Consider the following 21998-nt stretch of genomic DNA (forward strand, 5'->3'; position numbering starts at 1 on the left):
TTAGATGGTGTTGGTGTAGATCAGGGGTGGAAATGTCCAGCCCGCGGGCCGTATAAGGTCCATGAAATCATTTGGTCTGGCCCTGCCAAGGCATCTGCAGGCAGGACTCAAAAATTCAATAAATCGAGGCGCTTTTTTCATAGCAACATAAATTTATATTAAGTGAATCATAATAATGACGTAAATTTTGAGGGACAAGCAAGGAATATCCATTATGGGATAGACAGGACACGTATGAGTACATGACAGGACAGACGCTGCCACGTCAGCCGATGTGAGTTGATGGTAAACATTGGATATGTTCGAAATCCAAGATGCAGGATTAGAACAGTGATCAAAGCAAAATAATCACATCACTGGTGACACACACACACACACACACACACACACACACACACAGGATAGTTATTAAAACTTAAGTGGTGTGACATCCTACAAATGCCGACTACAAAGAAAAGAAAAGTTGATGTAGAGTGTCGATCTTTCCAAGAGAAATGGACAAATGATTATTTTTTTGTTGAAGTCAAAGGCAATCCTACCTGCCTAGTTTGTGGTGATGCGTTAGCAGTAATGAAAAAAGGCAATCTGGAGCGTCATTACAGCTCAAAACATACTAAATTCAATGAATTGGGAGTCCACATGCATCTAGATACAATCAATGCTCTTCGGTGGTGTTTGGAATCACAACAAGTTGCTTTCACTAGGCCTCATTGTGACAGAGACAATGTTATTCAGATGAGTTATGTAATGAGCGAGCTAATTGCAAAGAAGCTGCAATTAGCTCGTGCATGGTGGCTGCTGTGGAGTTGTTAGCACCCGACAAAGTAAAATTGTTTCATGTTGGTTTTGTCTTGGAGAACCATTCAGAGTGGATTACTGATTTAGCACAAGATATTGAAAAAACATTGAAGGATTCTGCAGGAGATTTCCAATTTTTCTCTCTGGCTTGTGATGAGACAACGGACATAAAAAATACTGCTCAACTGGCCTTTTTCATTTGTGGGATAACTGCAGAGTTTGACACGCGAGAGGAACTGCTGTCACTGGAAGCCATGCATGGCACTTCAAGAGGTGAGGACTTGTTTGAGAGACTTGTTTTATCAATGAAAAAACTTGAGCTAACATTTGAAAAGTTAACTGGCCTTACTACAGATGGAGCTCCAGCCATGGTTGGCTCGCAAAATAGGTTAATTGCATTTGTCAAGAAAGAACTAAATCGTCTCAGTCTTGATCCAAGTGATTTAATTATATGCCACTGCATCATACACCAAGAAAGTCTCTGTGCACAGTCGATGCAGCTCAACAATGTGATGTCAACAGTAATGTCATGCATAAATTTTGTCAAAAGCAGAGGGTTTAACAGCTGCCAGTTTAAGGAGTTACTGAATGATCTCGAGTCTGAGTATGGTGATCTTGTTTATCAGTATGAAGTGCAGTGGCTGAATCACGGGAACATACCCACAAGGTTTTACGAACTGCGGGATGAAGTCAAGCAGTTCATGGAGATGAAGGGAAAACCTGTCAGGGAACTCAATGATAGCAAGTGGCTGTGTGATCTTGCGTTCATGGTGAACATTACCAAGTACTTCTGAGAGCTGAACGTCAAGCTGCAGGGCCCCAACCAGCTTCTCAGCTCCCTGCTTTCAAATGTGAAATCATTTGAAGCTAAATTAAGGTTGTGGAAAGTGCAACTCGAAAGGAATAACATAGTGCATTTCCCCACTCTGGAAGGACAAAAGCCACCTATGACACTTGAATATGCTGGTGAATGTGCGAAACTAATTGAGGCATTTAATGAAAGATTCAAGGACGTGAAAAGTAAACAAATGGAATTGAACATCTTTGCTACACTGTTCAATGTGGAACCAACCGATGTGCCTGATAACCTACAACACGAAATCATTCAGCTGCAAAGCGATGATGAGCTGAAAGCTAGGGACAACAACCTCCCACTGCTTGAGTTCTATAAATGTTACATAATCAATGATGAATTTCCCACTTTGAGGAGACATACATTGAAATATGCATCTGTGTTCGGAACAGCTTACTGCTTCAGTTCTTTTCAAAACTTACCATCACAAAGAGTCGACTGCGCTCCAGATTGACCGATGCAAACCTGGAAAAGCAGTTGTGAGTAGTAACATCATCAACACCAGCTAACATCACACGCCTCACCAAAGAGAAGCAGTTCCAGCCATCACATTAGAGGTAAGTTAATTTTTAGTTAATTAATCTATAGCAAGCTAATTTTTAAGTTGATAATTTTGTATGGCCCAAGAATGATGTTATAAATATCCAAATGGCCCTTGGCAGAAAAAGGTTCCCCCACCCATGGTGTAGATGATGCGGTTTGCTGTAGTTGATGGATTCAGTGAGAGGAGATGGAGAGTTGTAGAGTAGGCACCCTTCCTTAATGAGTCTTTGGACTCCTTGGAGGTGTCATGTAATAATAATAATAATAAATTTGTGGGAGATCATTTACAGCATTGGGCAGATGAGGGTAATGTTATCTATGAGAGTTAGCATGGATTTGTTAAGGGGTGCTCTTGTTTTAGCAATATGATTGCTAAATATTCTGCCAGTTTTTTTTGTTTTTTTTTTGGTTTTAAAAAGGCATATGACAGGATACATGATACGCTGATATTTAAGTTGAAGCACATGGGTTTAGATTTCAGGTTAGTGAACTAGATTCGGGATTGCCTGTCTGATAGGTATCAGAGAGCTGTGTATGAGGGAGCAGTATCAAGAAAGCAGAAGGTTACAAGTGGGATCCAACAGGGCTCAGTACTAGGACCTATATTGTTTAACCTTTATATCAATGACATTGCCAATGGATTGCAGGGGAATATTCAGTTGTTTACAGATGATGTGAAGCTGGGAAAGGTTATTAGTAATAGTACAGATGGTAGCCCTGCAGGAGGATTTGAATAAACTGGACAGATAGGTAATGAATTGGGGATATCAGTTTAATTCAGCTATATGTAAAGTCTTGAAGTTTGGGATACATCCAAGAGAGGCTGCATACTCTTTTGAAGGAACTGTACTTGGAGGAAGTTGGGGAGGCAAGGGATCTGGCAATGATGATTGGTAGAAACCTGAAATTCAGGGAATATATTGCAAAGGTGGTGAAGGTAACCTAGAGGATTGCTGCAGTACTTAGCGGGGCACTTATGTGCAGAGATAAAGGAGTTGTCATTCCGTTGTATAAAACCCTTATCAGACCTCACCTGGACTGTTGTGCCCAGATTTAGTCCACATGATTTGAAGGGGATAAATTAACTATTGAAAGGGTGCAGAGGTGGATAACAAGGATATCAGTAATGTACAATGTTAGAACTCTGCTGTGGAAAGAAACACTTGAATAATTGGAATGACTTGAGAGGTAATGTAAATTGGGCAGCGAGAGATATGAGATTCTTGCTTGAGGTAGTACGAAAGAAGATGCAGAGAGAAAAAATAGTGTGCGTGTTGTCTAGCTTTGATTGTGACGAGCTAAGCAGAAGAGTCAGAAGAGAGGATTGGAATATGTGGATGCTTGGAGAGTGTTTGAGGACAGAGAGGAATTGTATGTGAAAGACCGCTTGCGTTTGAATGAGGAAGGACGTAGGCATCTGGAGAGATTGCTGTTCTGAATGAGTCAGTGTGTCAATGCAGGGAAACTAGAATGCCCAAGGTGGATAGTAGCAGGGGTGGGAAAGGATACTTGGGAGAAGGGGGACAACATCAGGTAGCACTGAGCCCATTGGAGTCTAGAAGGGGATAATGCTGGATATAGAAATAGTGGCATTTTTATGCTTTATACTAATGCCAATAGTATCTGGAATAAAGGAGAGGAATTGATGGCACTGATAGCATCAGCCTGGCCAAAGATTATTGGGATCACTGAGACGTGGTTGACAGAAGAGGATATAATAACAGGAATAGAAATAGCAGGGTACAGAATTTTTCGGCAGGATAGAAAGGGAAAGCGTGGTGGTAGAGTACTGCTCATGATAAGTGATGACTCATGTCCTCTAAGTGTGGAGGCTTTGGAAGGCAGTAACTTTAAGGATTTTGAAAGCATATGGTGTGAGGTAGAGATAGGCAAGATGGGATATTTAGTGGGGTGTTGCTACAAACCAAGGAACAACACCCTGTGGGGACCAGGAGATGTTTAGACAGTTGAGCTTGGCAAAAGCAAGAAGAATGATTGTTATGGGAGATTTTAACTACAGCAGTATAAATTGGGGAGAGGAAGATGTATGTAGCAATAAGGGAATAGAATTTCTAGAATTCTTTAGGGACAAATATCTTAGCCAACATGTAATAGAGGGGGAACAAGAGGTTCAAGAGTTTTGGATTTGGTCATAGCATCAGAAGAGTTGATAATAATTGGGATAACATCTGTCCCACCAGTTGGAGAGAGTGACCATGTGGTTTTGGCTTGGAAGATGAATAGATATGCAGGAGTATCAAAGAAACAGGAACATATGTGGAATTATAAGGCAGGTGATAATAATAGTCTTAGACATCAACTTGGAGAAGTTTCATGGAGGGAGGAATTGGAAGGCTGCGATATCATTAGCGCTTGGGAAATTGTGAAGGAATATTTGTTAGCAGCAATAGTAAGCTGTATTCCTCAAGTGAAGAAGAGGACACAATTTGGTGTAAAGTGGATGACAAACAATATTAAACAGGAACTGCATGTGAAAAAGAGGCTATGGAAGAGATATAAGGAGACAGATGAAGAGCAGATGCATGAAGAATATAAGACACAGGCTAGGAGAGTGACTAGTATGGTAAGGAATGCAAACCTGGAATATGAGAAGAGATTGGCTCTAAGATCCAAAGAAAATCCTAGGGAATTTTTTACCTATGTGGCCAGTAGGAGGAGAAACGATGGTGGAAAAATGACATTGCGGGATAAAAATGGGAATACGGTGACTGATGCAGAGGACATAGTGGAATTGTTCAATAAACACTTTATTGGTGTATTTCATCCTGGAGGAGTAAATTTTAATACTAGAGGAATAGGCCAGGTTCAAGATTTAGAGGTGCAGGAGGAGAACATGTACCAAATACTGAGTACTCTGAATGTCAGTAAAGCTGTAGGAATGGATGTTATTTCACCACAAGTTTTGAGAGAATGTGCTGAGCAACTGACAGCTCCTTTGACCTGGCTTTTCAATGAAATTCTGGCTACAGGAAAGGTGCCCAGGTAATGGAAGGAAGGTAAGATAGTGCCATTGCATAAGGGCAGTAGCAGACTGGAAGTGTCTAATTATAGGCCAGTTTGTGTGTCATTTGTTGTTAAGATGTTGGAGAAATTAGTTAGGGACTGTATACAACATTGGACAGATGAGGGTAATGTTATCATTGAGAGTCAACTTGGATTTGTGAGGGGGTCTCTTGTTTTTGTAATATGCTAGCCTTTTATAATAAAGTTACAAGAGCAGTAGATGAGGGAAAGGCATATACTGCAATTTTCTTAGACTTAGCAAAGGCATTTGACAGGGTGTCACATGATAAGCTGATATTTAAGTTGCAGCACATGGGTCTGGATGTCAGATTGGTCAACTGGATTAAGGATTGGCTGTCCGATAGGTATCAGAGAGTTGTGTATGCTGGGGCAGTTTCAAAGAGGCAGAGGGTTACAAATGGAATCCTGCAAGGCTCAGTACTGGGACCTATATTGTTTAACCTTTACATGAATGACATTATCAGCGGATCGCAGGGGGATATTCAGTTGTGTGTGGATGATGTGAAGCTATGAAGGGTTGTTAGTAATAGTGCAAATGTGGTAGTAATGCAAGAGGATTTGAATAAGCTAGACAGATGGGCAAATGAATTGGGGTGTTGGTTTAATGCAGCAATATGTAAGAGGCCTTGAGGTTTGGGACACATCAATGGGATGCTGCATATTCTATTGGAAGAGATATACTGGAGGAAGTAGGGGAGACAAGAGATCTGGGGTTGATGATTGATAGAAACCTGAAATTCAAAGGACATATTGCAAAGGTGGTGAAGGTAACACAGAGGATTGCTGCAGTAATGAGATGGACGCTGAACTGCAGAGATAAAAGAGTTATCATTCTGTTGTATAAGACCTTGATTAGACAACACTTAGACTATTGTTCTCAGATTTGGTCCCCAGGATTCAAAGGGGATAAATTAACTGTGGAAAGGGTACAGAGGCAGATAACAAAGACAGTTTCAGGACTGTACAATGTTAGTTATGAGGATCAACTGAGAGAATGTGGACTGCAGAGTTTGGTGGATAGAATAAGGAGGGGTGATATGATTGAGACTTTTAAACTGTTGAGAGGTGGTTACAAGGTTGACACTGGGGAGTTCTTTCGTGTGGTTGAACAGCGGGAAGGAGTGATGAATAGGGACCATCCATGGAAGTTACGAAAGGAAACTGTGAGCAGGAGGGTGAAGAGTGGTTTCTTTGAATGGAGGCTGGTTGAACCATGGAATGCATTGCCTGATAGAGTAGTGAGAGCTAGAATGGTCAATGAGTTTAAGGAGTGGTATGATAGACTTTGTGTTTCTTAGGAGAGACCTCCCATGATGAGTCTTGATAGATTTGTGTTTCCAGGAAGGACCTAGTCAAAAGACTCCCGTGATGAGTCTTTTGATTCCTTGGAGGCCTAAATAATAATAATAATAATGATAATGTGGATTGCAGAGTTGAAAGAAGAAGGAGGAGAGGTAATATGATTTAGAGTTTTAAACAGATGAAAAGTAGATACAGGGTTGACACAAGGGAATTCTTTCATTTGGTTTAAGGAAGGAGCGAGGACAAGAGGGGCCATCTTTGAAAGTTACAAAAGGAAGTTGTAAGTTCAGTTTGAGAAATAAAATAAAAATGTCTCTATGATAAAATAATGGAAGTATTAAGCTGTTGTTAGTTCATTCTTTGTAACTTTTTTTTCGTTTCATTAAATGGTTAACATAAATGCAAAGGATCACTTGGATGTTAAGAAATACATTGAAAGCAGGGATAAGAAAGCCTTATAAAGAAAGACTTTGAAGTGACCAGATCTGTATTACTGTGCACAGATTTGATTGCTTATGGTTTTGACTTGGAAAATGAATAGACATGCAGGAGTATCAAAGAAACGGGAACTTATGTGGAATTATAATGCAGGTGATTATAATAGTCTTAGATGCCAACTTTGGGAAGTTTCATGGAGGGAGGAATTGGAAGGCCAGGATATCATTAGTGCGTTGGAAATTGTGAAACAATATTTGTTAGCAGCAATGGTAAGTTGTATACCACGAGTGAAGAAGAGGACACAATTTGGAGTAAAGTGGATGACAAACAATATTAAACAGGAATTGCATGCGAAAAAGAGGCTATGGAAGAGATATAAGGAGACAGGTGAAGAGAAGATGCATGAAGAATATAAGACACAGGCCAGAAGAGTGACTAGTGTGGTAAGGAAAGCGAAACTGGAATATAAGAGGAGATTGGCCTTAAGATCCAAAGAAAATCCTAGGGAATTTTTTAGCTATGTGGCCAGTAGGAGGAGAAATGACGATATTGTGGGATAAAAATGGGAATAGAGAGACTGATGCAGAGGACCTAGTGGAATTGTTCAATGAACACTTTATTGGAGTATTTCATCCTAGAGGAGTCAGTTTTAATGCTAGAGGGATAGGGCTGGTTCAAGGTTTAGAGGTACAGGAGGAGAGTGTGTTTCAGATACTGAGTACTCTGGATGTCAGTAAAGCTGTGAGACTGGATGGTATTTCACCACGAGTTTTGAGAGACTGTGCTAGGAAACTGACAGTGCCTTTAACCTGGCTTTTCAATGAAAGTCTGGCTTCGGCAAAGGTGCCCAGGGAATGGACGGAAGGTAAGATAGTGCCATTGCATAAGGGCAATAGCAGACTGGAAGTGTCTAATTATAGACCATTTTGTGTGTCATCAGTAATTAGTAATATCTTGGTGAAAATAGTGAAGGACCGTATACAGCATTGGGCAGATGAGGGTAATGTTATCTGTGAGAGTCAACATGGATTTGTGAAAGGGCGCTCTTGTTTTAGTAATATGCTAGCCTTTTATAATAAAGTTACAAGAACATTAGATGAGGGAAAGGCATATACTGCAATTTTCTTAGACTTAGCAAAGGCATTTGACAGGGTGCCACATGATAAGCTGATATTTAAGTTGCAGCACATAGGTCTGGATGTCAGATTGGTCAACTGGATTCAGGATTGGCTGTCCGATATGTATCAGAGAGTTGTGTATGGAGGAGCAGTTTCAAGGAGGCAGAGGGTTACAAGTGGGGTCCCACAGGGCTCAGTACTAGGACCTATATTGTTTAACCTTTATATCAATGACATTGCCAGTGAATTGCAAGGGGATAGTCAATTGTTTGCAGGTGATGTGAAGCTGGGAAGGATTATTGGTAATAGTGCAGATGTGGTAGCCCTGCAAGAGGATTTAAATAAGCTAGATAGATGGGCAAATGAATGGGGGAGTGTCAGTTTAATGCAGCAAAATGTAAGGTCTTGAGGTTTGGGAAACATCGATGGGATGCAGCATATTCTATGGGAGGAGTTATACTGGAGGAAGTATGGGAGACAAGAGATCTAGGGTTGATGATTGATAGAAACCTGAAGTTTAGGGGACATATTGCAAAGGTGGTGAAGGTAACACAGAGGATTGCTGCAATTATGAGAAGGGCACTGACCTGCAGAGATAAGAGGGTTATCATTCCGTTGTATAAGTCTCTGATCAGACCACACCTGAGCTATTGTTCTCAGATTTGGTCCCCAGGATTTGAAGGGGATAAATTAACTGTGAAAAGGATACAAAGACAGATGACAAAGATGGTTTCAGGACTGTACAAGCATAGTTATGAGGATCGGCTGAGGGAATGTGGACTGCAGAGTTTAGTGGATAGAAGAAGGAGAGGTGATATGATTGAGACGTTTAAACTGTTGAGAGGTGGTTACAGGGTTGACACTGGGGAGTTCTTTCGCTTGGTTGAACAGCGGGAAGGAGTGAAGACAAGAGGCCATCCCTGGAAGTTATGAAAGGAAACTGTGAGCAAGAGGGTAAGGAGTGGTTTCTTTGTGTGGAGGGTGGTTGAACCGTGGAATGCATTGCCTGATGGAGTGGTGGGAGCGAGAACGGTCAATGAGTTTAAGGAGTGGTATGATAGACTTTGTGTTTCTTAGGGGGGGGGGACCTCCCCTCGATGAGTCTTGACAGACTTTATGTTCTTAGGCAGGACCTCCCACGATGAGTGACTCCATGGAGGCCTGAATAATAATAATAATAATAATAAGTCTGTGGTGGATGCTGTGGTGGATGCTGTGACAGTGAATGAGTTTAAGGCGAGGTATGATAGATACTGTATGAATGTCAAATAGTTGTGATGAATATGATTTGGGGCCTCCCTCGATGAGTTTAATGACTCCCTGGAGTTTCCCGTAATAATAGTAATAATAGTAATAATAATAATAATAATAATGTTGAAGCTATGGAGAGGATACATTGGCAAGTGACCAAAATGGTCTGATGACTGGTTTGTCACCATTTTGGTGACTATGAATGCTCTCTATAAGACTAGACTGAAGTTTTTTTGGATTGTAGCCTAAAAATCTTCAGTAAGTTTAGTTAATTGATAAAATTTAGGAATATGATGACAGAAAAATGTTAGTTACTAAAAGGTTTTATTTTATACTGTAGATGTTAAAGAAATTTTCCAGTACACATCTGGATGGAGGAGAGAGAGAGAGAGAGAGAGAACATTTAATAATTTCTAGAAGTTGTGTAAGCTTGTAGTTAGCAAGTGTATAAGGGTGACATTTTTTACTTGGAAAGTGATAAATAAATGAATTGCCTGAAATAGTCGTGAGTGTTTTGTTGGTGAACAACTTTAAGGAGAGATTATGATAGGCATTTTGGAAATAATGGTTAGTGTGGGTCTCCACACTTCGAACTCCATGGAGATGTCTATTGTTTTTGTTTAATAACATTAACAACAGTTTCCAAAACTAGAAAACTGAGCAGTTAATAGAGAATAAGTCACATAACTTTGGCAAATAAGCCAAAGATTACTTGCACTGAAAATGAATATTGAATTTGTATGAGACAACTAAATTGTTACATAATTGGGCTGTCATAAAGAGTGTGCATGTTGGGTTCCTATCATTTGACTGTTGAGATGAAACATACGAGGCTGCAAGTTTGTTGCTTATTGATTCAACATTAATGGAAAAACAATGCTTTTCTTCACATTATTGCATCTAGGGAAAGTTAGATCTGTCATGATTCCCAAAATGGAAATTATTATTATTATTATTATTATTATCACCCCAAGACCTCATGGAGTCAAAGACTCATCTGGGAGATCCTTTTATCACACACACACAGCTTATCATACCGTGTTTTAAACACATTCAGACTCTTTGCAGACACCACATTCTCAGGCAAGGCATTCCAATCATTCTCAACTCTGCACGAAAAAAATCTGCCTCTCAATCCCCTACTCACACCCTCTTTATACAGTTTCTAGGGATGGCCTCTGGTTCTCCCCTGATCTCCCACTATTCTCTGTAAAACCTCTCCAGCATTGATCCTATAACAACCACTTACCAACTTGTAGGTCTCTATCATATCTCCCCTCTTCCTCCTGTCCACCAGACTCTGCAAATTACACCTTCTCAATCTTTCCTCATACTTGACATTCCAGAGGTCAGACACTACATTAGTCAGTCTCCTTTGGACCCTTTCCAACATCTCTTGATCCTTCTGAAAACCCGGTGAACAAATCTGGGGCACAATAGTACATGTGTGGCCTAATCAAAGCATTAATACAACAGAACAAGAATGTCCCTACTTCTACACGTCAATGTCCTCTGCATCATTCCCAGAAGCCTTTGTGTTGGCTTCACAATTTTGGCGATGTGTCCCCTAAATTTCAGATCCTTATCCACTATCACCCCCCAGATCTCTTATTTCCTCTACTTCCAGCAGTATATTCTCACCAAGCATAAATTCTGCATCCCATGTTTGTTTTCCAAATTTTAAAACCTTACATTTTGCAACATTGAATTCACATCCTCATTTCCGTGTCCAATCACTCAATCTATTCAAGTCTTCCTGTAAGGCCACAACATCTTCACTACACTTCATGGTTCATCCCAACTTTGCATCATCTGCAAACAACTGAATATCTCCATCCCAATCTTCACCATTATCATTAATATACAAGTTAAGCAGTAATGGCCTCAAAATATGCCCCCATGAGGCACTCCACTAGTGACTTTCCTTTTCCTAGATATCGCTCCCCCATACACAACTTGTTGATACCTATCAGGTAGCCAGTCTCCAATCCAATGCACCAATCTAATATCCAACCCACCATCTGCTCCAGTTTGACTGTCAACCTATCATGAGGTACTCTATCAAAGGCCTTTACGAAATCCGTATATTACTGTGTATCCTTTTCCTCTGTCCAAGGAAGCAGTCACTTTATTGTAATAAGTAAGTAGATTACTAAAACATGACCTCCCTTTACCAAATCCATGCTGTCCATCAAAGATAATACCATTGTTATCAACTCAACTTTGGATCCTAGTTCTCAGAAGCTTCTCCAACAACTTAACTACAACACTTGACACACACACAGATAGGCCTGTAGTTTGATGCTTGAGTTCTATCACCTCCTTTATGAAGTCCACAATCTTGCCCTCCTTTTACTCCTTAGGAACTTGACCGAGTGCAATACTCATATTAAAAAAATATGTCAAGGCAGGTGTCAACTCCCTGGCACATTCATTCAGAATACGTGGTGATAGATTATCCAGTCCCACAGCCTTATTATCATCTAGTTTACTCAACTCCGCCATACACCTCTTGCTCACCTACAGTCAGTCTCTCCTCCCTGTCATCAACTGCTCTCAATCCCTTCATGAAGTCACCTTCACAAGATTGAAAGACCTTTATGAACTGCTCATTAAGTATCTCCACCATACCTTCTGCAATAGCTGTCTTTATACCGTTTTCTCCAATCAATGTCATCCTTCCATAATTATTCTTTCTTTTGCTGGCTACATATCGAAAGAACTCTTTAGGATTCTTTTTTGGCTTCATTAGCCAACTGCTGTTCATATCTCTCTCTTTAGCTACCCTCACCAACCAACCAAGTCACCCTCCTTGCTTTCTTTGTCTTTGTAGACCTCTTGGAATTGGTTATTTCCACTTCTCTTATGTTACCTCCACAATGCCCTTTTTCTCTGTATCGCATGCTTAATCTGTTTATTCATCCATCTCACACCCACCTTATTTAACCTTTTCACCCTTGGAAAACATTTAGACATTGTTATTAGACATTAGACATTTAGACACTACTAAACAGTTTTTGAAAATCCCCCAAGCTCCATTGATCTCTTTTCCAGCTAACTCCTCATTCCACACTACACCCGCAAGCTGTCTCCTGAGTTCTTCATAATCATCCCCCCCCCTTGTAGTTCCATATATACCCTTTTCTCACAAAGGTCCTCGCGCTGCTGGCAACTACCCAGGTAATAATCACCTCATGGTCACTCTTACCAATTCAGTCCATGATTCAATCTTCTGTCTCAAATTACATGCTGACTGTCTTTTAGAACATCAGAGGACTTTTGCCAGAACTGTGTGGCAATAAACTTGCAAACGTATGCGAAGACCTCGAGAAAGTTGAAACAATGAATTAATTATGTTTATGCTGAGAAACAACAGTGGCTTTTGCAGCATGACAATGTGAGACTGTATGAGTGCATTCACTCATGCATTCACGACTATTAAAGAGATAAGATTTGAATTTGTAGGATATCTTCTCTGCAGCTTAGACTTGGTTCTATTAGATTGGGATGACTGTTTATTTAATAAATTGAAGACATATCTCATTTTGAAAATGATTAATAGGTAAGAGCCAAGGAGAGGAAATGACTTCCAAAACAACGTGGAAAGTGTTATTATGTTGTATTTGAAAAACTTGTTATGCAGTGAAAAAAGTACATTAAAAGGAGGAAGAATTTGTTGTGAAATACTGTATGAAAATGAAGTAGAGACTTCAAACTACATTTTATTTTTATTATTTCACTGATATATTATATTCAGAATACCCCTTTATATTTCCAATGCTATGGATTTATTCTTTACAGTAAAAAAAGTTTTGACTTTTCTTGATATATCTCTAGTATTATTTTATTTATTGATTAATGTATTTTATTTTTATTTTTGTCTCTCTTTACTTCATTCCTGCTACACAAATGTAATACAGTAGCACTTCAGTTATTCAGCCACATCTGGAAATAAGTTTGCTAGTTATTTGATCACTAATCCATTTCAAGGATTGATTATTTGAAAATTGGATAATTGAGATATTGCTGTATTGGGAAAAAAAAAGCAAGGTAAGAGAAAAAAGCAAATGATGCAAATATGTGATCTGTTTTGATTCAAGTAAGAATTTGTTATATTCTTACATCAAATGAAATAGACATCTGATTTATTTTATTTATTTATTTATTTTTTTTTTTTTGAAGGATATTAAGGCTTATATTGATAGTAAAAAAAAAACATGCAAGCTGCATACTCCACACACTTAGCTGTTAACATAAAAACAGGCTTGCCAAAACTTACAAGCAGACAAGTATCTGTAGGACAAAAATGGATTTAAAATGAATCCTTGATGGGAAAAAGTTTGGCAACAACCACTTATTCATTGCTCTGAGTTGCAGAGAATAGAAATCTTGTCATATCAGAATGCTTGCATTTAAAATATGTATACTATATACCAGTGGTGTTCAACTTATTTTACTATGTGAGCTACTTTACTATAAAAAGTTATTCGGCGATCTACTCTCTTATATATGTTATTCGGTGATCTACCCTCTTATATAGATCATGTTCCCCCAACCTGATATCTGATTACGCACAAATAAACAACTAAAAAAAAAAAAATACACAACTAAAAACTTTATTTGTGTATTTAAAAATTTATTTATCACTTTTAATTATTTTAATACAACAAAAAAACAAAACAAATATATTGGAATAAAATATTTATTTCTCTATTTTGGAAAACCAAAGTTAGAAAAAACAACACATTGATTTCAAACTCAAAAGTTACAGGAAATGCTGGTTGATTAAAAACAAAAAAAGAAGTTAATGTGAAATTTGGCATTTGGACCTCGCAATATTTTCATAGTCAAGTTGATATGAAGAAGTGGCCAATCGCAGACAATCATCCAAATGATCATTTGTAATTTGGTTTCTTAATTGATTTTTTATGACGTTCATATTTGAAAAAGCGGATTCTGACAAGTATGTCGATCCGAAACACGACAGAATTTTTCATGCAATATCAGTTAATATCGGGAATTTTTCATGTGCATACTTCCAAATGACTTCATTGTTTATTGATTTTAAATGTAAACTATTCTGAATGTTTATTATCTCAAGTTCTACTTCAACTTGGTTTATATCAAACAGTGCACTAATTTTATTTGAAATTTCTGTGATGTTCAAGTTTTCTTGAAATGGATTATTGATAAAAGATACAATCATTTCAGTTTTATTAAAATCTTTAAATCTTGAATTTATTTCTTCCTCAACTAATTCTATTTCACAAATAAATTCTTTTAAATCATAGCGAAGCATTTCTTGATTTTGTTCAAAAACTTTTAATAAATATGGGAGATGTCTAAATTTGCGGTCATTTATATTTTTCTTTAATAAAAGTAAGTATTGTTGGAAAGTTTTTATTGAACTTAACATGTCAATTAAATTTTTATCTCTACCTTGTAACTATAAATTTAAATTGCTTAATTTTGTACAGAAATCTACTAAAAATGATAAGTGTAACAACCACCTTTTATCACTCCATTGTAGATAAATATCTCCTTTTTCATCAAGAAAATTTTTTTATATTGTTAATTAATACAAGAAAGCTTTCTAAAAATTGACTTCTGCTGAGCCAACGAACATTATTGTACAACAGAAGTTTCCTATCATCATCTGCCTGTAATTTAAATAACCGCCATTGCAGGGCTTTTCCTTAAACAGAATTCACAATTTTAAATGTAATATCCAAAACATCTTTTGTGTTTAATCTTTTACTACACGGTACTTGTTGGTGAATAATACAGTGGTACGTTAAAAAAATCTGGATATTTGTTATAGTTTTTACATAATGAAATGAAGCCGACTCTGGACCGGGTGGCTTCCTCTCTGACAGCAATTCTGGAACCGGGACCCCTTCTGCTTGCTTCAGTCCCTTTTTATTAGGCCTCCTCTGAGACCTCGCATGAAGTTTGCCAACCCCCCAAGAATTGGTATGAGTCTTTCATCTTAAGTTTCAAGTTCGGCATGCCTTTTGTTCTCCTCCGCTTTCTTTTGATTGTAAGTTGGCGGCCATTGAAAAGTTGTTTGAACTCTTTCTGATTGACTTCAGAGATGTTTACACTTAGAGCTTGCAAGCCTTTCTCATACATACAAGTTTCAATAACAATCTTTCTAATGCCGCCATGTACAGCTTCGGCAAAAAAAACATTGCCTTTGTTTTTATTACCTGATTTATTACCTATCATTGCAGGAGCACCATCAGTAGTAATAGACACAAGCTTAAAAAGTGGAAGTTTGTGTTGTCGCACAAATTCATCAACTGCTGAAAAAATGTCTTCTCCCTTAGTCCTTCCCAATAATGGTATAATTTTCAAAAGTTCTTCTTTACTTGAATAATCTTGAAATACCATGCAAATAAATACCATTAACTGAGCAATATCAGTGAAGTCATTTGATTCATCAAATTGTAATGAAAATGCAACACACTGGTGAATGTCTGACATTAATCTGGCCTGGAAACTTTTCTCCGGCAATTGGAACTCTTCCTTTCAGCAATTTGAAACCTTGGCTGCAGCCTAGAAGTAGTCTCTCTCTCTCTCTAGCGATGTCTCAAACCGAGAAGCTCCTTTCTGGAAGTGGGAAACTTCTCTCTCGAGCAATGTGGATCCAGGCAGTCTCTCTGATGGCAACTCTGGACCGGGTGGCCTCCTCTCTGACAGCAATTCTGGAACCGGGACCCCTTCTGCTTGCTTCAGTCCATTTTTATTAGGCCTCCTCTGAGACCTCTCATGAAGTTTGCCAACCCCCAAGAATCGGTATGAGTTTTTCATCTTAAGTTTCAAGTTCGGCATGCCTTTTGTTCTCCTCCACTTTCTTTTGATTGTAAGTTGGTGGCCATTAGAAAGTTGTTTGAACTCTTTCTGACTGACTTCGGAGATGTTTACACTTAGAGCCTGCAAGCCTTTCTCACATACAAGTTTCAATAACAATCTTTTTAATGCCACCATGTACAGCTTCGGCAACAAAAACATTGCCTTTGTTTTTAACACTCTAACATATTCTTATTAAAGCAGTATATACAGTTAGCGTCAAAAGAGTTATTTATAAAAACATCTAATACGAACTATAGTGAGACAAACAAAGTCTATTTTTTTACAATATTCACATGGGACTTAACCTAAGTAAAAAATCGATGTAATGTGTTTTGGAATATTTAATATTTAAGCTACAATCGAGTTTTTACACTTTGCTTATAATCGTATTTACTCAGCTCGCTGTTTGACTTCCACTGATCCAAATTAATTCATTTACCCGGACTTATAAGAAAATTACTGATTTGACAATTTTAACGAAAAATAAATAAACAATAGCAATACACTTAAAGCGAATTAAAAATAATACAAAATAATGATAAATAAAATATAATGTTTTCAGTTATAATTAAATTTGTAAGTAAGGAGGAATACACAAGAGATTGACCAAAAATCGCTCTGCGATCGACAGGTTGAACATCCCTGCTATATACTATGTACATTTTGCAGTACGTAGGCAAAAGAAGAATTTATGGAACTTGTGTGTGATTAGAATTTTATAGATTCTGAGATACTGTAAATTATCATCCTTTCAGTTTTCACTGAGTATTAATCCATGAATTTTTCTGACAGAATATATGTCTACTCCTGCAATTACTAACATACCTGTTGAAAGCAGTACATTTATTTTTGACATAACAGACATACCAACAAATCAGGATATTTTGAGAACTGAGGTAAGCCAGATATGCTATTTTTTATTTATTTTTTATCTTGTTTAAGTCTTTAATGAATATTAACAAACTAAAAGTTGGCTCAGCTTTTAAAGAAAGATTAACTAATTAGGGAGAACTAATTCTGTTCTAATTAATACTGATTATTTAAAGTTTGGAATAAAACTATTGATAATTTTTTAATAATACTGTATTCTAAGTACTTATCTCTTGTGATATGTATTGTTGTCTCTCTCTCTCTCTCTCAATGCTAAAACAATAAATTTTTTTAATGAGTCCCACCCACAAAAGACTGTAACCTAGCTAAGTTTAGTATTATTACTATGGATGGGTTAAGTATAAGATAATCCAGAAATGGTGCATTAGATTTGCTAGTGACCACCTTCACTCTTCCATTAAACATGTTGATTGTCTTACACTGAGCATTAACATTCATCTTCCATCTAAAATTTCTCATATGATTATAATAGACAAGGTTGTTTGGACAAAAAAAAATTATATATATATATATATATCATGATATACAGAATGAGAAGGAAGCATGACAGTACAGTTTTATATTTTATACTCTCATGAATAAACACATGTATCTGTAGGTACATATTTTTGCTCATATAACTGCATAGTAGCATGTTGGGCCTCCTTTGGCCAAGATAGCCTGAAATAATCTGGAACATTTAGACAGAATAATATGATCTGGAGGTCAGTGACCAAGTCAGGCAGTGGGATTGATGTATGATGTTTTGTATTAAAGGCAAGGGGCCACTACCCAGACCAGTTTCAACCTTTATTGAGGTCTCATCAGTGGGAGCCAGGCTAGAAATACCAAGATTTAGTAATACATCCCCTTCTTGGAGATGTGTTTTGGCATTAAGGGTAAATATTAAGATTAGTGATCAGAGCTTCTCCACCTTTACCATGAGTTGCCTCAGTCTTCCACTACCTGTGGGATCAGCAAGTCTTGCATCAATTGCAGGTGCAAACTTGACATTTTGTCTGTTTGCTCACTTGGGAAATGGAGTAAAACCAGGTTTAAAATTGCTTGGTATCTTTAACAGGTTTACTACCATGTTTGGTTTCCAGAGCAGGGGTTTCAGTTTGTCTTCCTCCCAACCTATCCAATTGCTAAGGGGATAATTACTTGAAACAGCATGTCATGATGGGAGCCAGGTTTTGAGTGTTGTGGATCTGGTATTTAGATCAGAAGATGTACTCATAACCAAGATAGATTGCTTCCGATTGGGAAAGTGCCATGCAGTGTTGTTTTGGGAGGTTGCTAAACATGTAGAATTCTCTATCAAGAAAGGATTTATGTTGAACTATGAAGCTAGTAATTATGATTTAACTTAGTTTTTGATTAAATTTAGTTTAACTAAATCGTACTGACTGGGTTCGAAATTTAAGGATGTAAGTGAGAGTATTAGAGCACAAAAACAGAGGGTGAAAGAATTGATAGTTGTGGCAGGTATGAATGAATTGAAAGGAGATAAATTTTTTATGAGAGAGGACTTGAAAGTATTGTTAAAGGTAGCAAAAGAAAAGAGTGACAGAGTTAGGATGGTGAGTCTGTTGCTGCGGTGTGACAGAGAGGAGTTTAGGAGGGCCATAATCGCAAATGACTTTATGCACAGGTTATGCAGAATGGTGTGGTGTGGAATTCATGGACGTGTGGAATGAATTTGATGGGCAAAAGGATTTATACAAGATGGATGGCCTGCATTTGAATGGATTTGGTGTGCGGAGACTGGAAAAACGTGTTGCTGAATGAAGTGAAAATGGATGTGCAGAACCAGGGAAACTAGAGCTACCAAGGAGGGGGGGGGAAGTGGGTGGATATGCAGACATCAGTGTAACAGTTGAGTGTAAGAATGTACATAATGTACCTGAGCCAGTAATAAGGACAAGTAATCGGAATGGGATAGTTAGAATAACACATCAAGATAGGGGTGGGACAAAGGGATCTCTGCATTTCATGTATACTAATGCCAGGAGTATTAGGAACAAGAAAGAAGAATTTTTGGCCTTTGTTGGCTCTTCCTGGCCACAGGTTATTAACATTAGTGAAACATGGCTGATGGAAGATGATATAGTTAATGGGATATAATGTGTAGGATATAGTGTGTTTAGGTGGGACAGAGAGAATAAAATGGGAGAGGAATGTTATTGATGATAGCTGATGAACTGCAGCCAAGGAGAATTGAAGTTGTATTGCAGAATAGTGAAAAGAGCTCATTTGAGGCTATTTGGTGTGAGATTGAGACTGGCAGAACAAAATTTACAGTTGGGTGCTGCTATAGACCAGGTGATGGAATAGATGGTGGAGACAGTATGCATAAACATATTGATGAAATGAGTGGAAGGGGGTAATTATTATAGGGGATTTCAACTATGGTAACATTGATTGGAAGGAGGAGAGGACACATGTGAGGAAGGAACTGGATTTTATTCAATTATTATGGGATAACTATCTGAGACAACATGTAATTGAAAATAATAGGGGTTTGAGAGTGCTTGACCTGGTAATAGCATCTGAGAATTTGACTGTAATGAATATGACCATGTTGCCGCCTATTGCTGAGAGTGATCATAAGGTCCTGGGAGGTGGCTAAAGGTGTGGAATTTTCGATTAAGACAGGGTATATGTGGAATTATCATGCTGTCAAGTATGACAAGCTTAGGAGATTGCTTGGTTCAGTGCCATGGCATGTAAAACTTCAAGGGCAGGATGTTGATAGAGCACGGGAAGTGGTCAACGAGCATTTACAGGAGGTTATGGCTGATTGTATACCTAGGGTCCAAATAGTAAAACAAGTAGCGGTTAAATGGATGAATAACACCATTAAGCTTGAGCTGCAAAAAAAGAAACAACTGTGGAGGGAATTTAAAGAGAAAGGTGACCTGCAGACACACGAATGGTATAAAGTGCAGGCCAGAAGGGTAACGAGTGTGGTAAGAAAAGCAAAAGCAGATTATGAAAGGAAACTAGCCATGCAAGCTAAAGAGAATCCCAAACAGTTCTTTCAATATGCTGCAAGTAAAAAAAAAAAACACTTTACACGGCAGAATGATTTTAAGGAATGCTAATGGTAAGGAGGTCACTGAATCAGTCGATATAGTGGAATTACTGAGTGAGAGTATATTATCCAGGTGGTGACATTGAAAGAATGAAGGAACCATTAGTTTATACGGGAATTGTGATGAATGAAGTGGAGGTGAATAGTCTATTAAAGAACCTTAATGTGAATACATCTGTGGGATTGGATGGTATACCGGCATGGGTCTTACGTGAAGCGGCTAAGGAATTATCAGTGCCCTTGACCATGTTGTTTAATCTGAGTCTCGGGTCTGGTTTAGTCCCAAAGGTGTGGAAAGAGGGGAAAATAGTTCCAATGCATAAAGGAGGATCCAAGACTACTTTTGCAAATTACCGACCGATCAGCATATCAGGAGTCGTTGTCAAGGTCTTGGAGAAAGTAGTCAAGGGAAAAATACAGGAATGGATTGATGAAAATGAGATACTGTATGAGGGGACAGCATGTCTTTTGTGAAGGGTAGATCATTCCTCAGTAGCTTGCTCAAGTTTTATAACACAGTGATGGCTGAACTGGATAAGGGTAATGGGTTTACATAATTCAGGAGCAGAGTCCAAAAGATGGCCTGTGACTAGTGGTGTGCCGCAGAGTTCTGTTCTTGGACCACTACTGTTCAATTTGTTCTTTAACGATATAGGAAAGGATCTGAGAGGAACTGTTCATTTGTTTGCTGATGATGCAAAGTTGGGTAGAGCAAAGTGAATGCAGAAGATGTCAAAATTTTACAGGATGATTTGGATAGATTGGCGTTCTGGGATAAGGAGAATGGATGTCAATTTAATGTGACAAAATGTAAGGTTATGCATTTTGGGGTGAAAAGATTAGCAGCAGTATACCACATTGGTGGAACTGTACTCCAGGAGATTGATGTGACCAGGGACTTGGCGGTGTTGGTGGATAGGGAGATGAAGTTTAGGGGGCACATCGCAAAAGTGGCTAAATCAGCTCATCAACTCACTCGATTGTTGAAAAAATACTTTGACAAGCAGAGACAAGCAACTTATTGTTCCTCTGTATCGAGCCTTGATAAGACCTCATCTCGACTACTGTGCCCAGATTTGGTCACCTAGGTTTCTTCTTGATGGGGAGGAGGTGGAGAGGATCCAGAGGCGAGTGACCAAGATGATAGCAGGTCTATGGAATGAACCTTATGAGAACAGGTTGAAGATTTGTGGGTTGCAGAAATTGGTTGATAGACAGAAAAGGGGAGATATGATTGAGAAATTCAAATTGCTGAAGGGTTTCTATAGGATTAATACAGAGGATATTTTTGAGATCAGGACTAGTGGTGGGAAAATTAGGGGTCATCTATGGAAGCTAGGCAAGAGTGTGGTTAGCAAGGGTGTTAGAGATGGATTCTTTATTTTAGAGTGGTAAATGAGTGGATAAGCTGCCAGAGTCTGTTGTGGGTGCTACAACAGTGAGTGAGTTCAAGGCAAGGTATGATAGATACTGTGAGAATGCCGAATAGTTGTGTGGATATGATGTTTAGAGCCTCCCTCGACGAGTCTAAGGACTCTCTGGAGTTGCCTGTAATAATAATAATAATAATAATAATGATGGTGATGGACTTAGGAGGCAGCTTGGAGTGGTGCTATACTGCAGGAATCCAGCACTTCCTCTACCTTTGAGGTACACCAGTAAAACAGTTCTACAAGCTGACCACCATTTAGTGTATGGGAGCAAACCAGATGGTAATGAGCCTTTTAGGAGGCTTCCTCATCATATAGTGCATAATCTCATTGCCAACTAAACTACTGGGTTTGCCTGGAGGAAATCCATGTAATGGTATGTGGGGGAGACTGTTGAG

The 21998-nt window shown here is 38.4% G+C and overlaps 1 protein-coding gene across 4 annotated transcripts in view; it reads left to right on the forward strand.

Moving 5' to 3' along the window:
• Positions 1–21998, forward strand: part of LOC150108390 (uncharacterized) — a 192679-nt gene that overhangs the window by 118993 nt on the left and 51688 nt on the right. For all 4 annotated transcript variants that reach the window (XM_090415798.1, XM_090415796.1, XM_090415797.1 and 1 more), the window contains exon 4: positions 16996–17099. In XM_090415798.1, coding sequence (XP_090271924.1) covers positions 16996–17099 — 104 coding nt within the window. The remainder of the gene's footprint in view (positions 1–16995; positions 17100–21998) is intronic.

This window comes from Typopeltis vanoorti, chromosome 3 (genome assembly GCF_054136105.1).
Source record: "Typopeltis vanoorti isolate ZY-2024b chromosome 3, IOZ_Tvanoo_1.0, whole genome shotgun sequence".
NCBI classification, from domain to species: domain Eukaryota; kingdom Metazoa; phylum Arthropoda; class Arachnida; order Uropygi; family Thelyphonidae; genus Typopeltis; species Typopeltis vanoorti.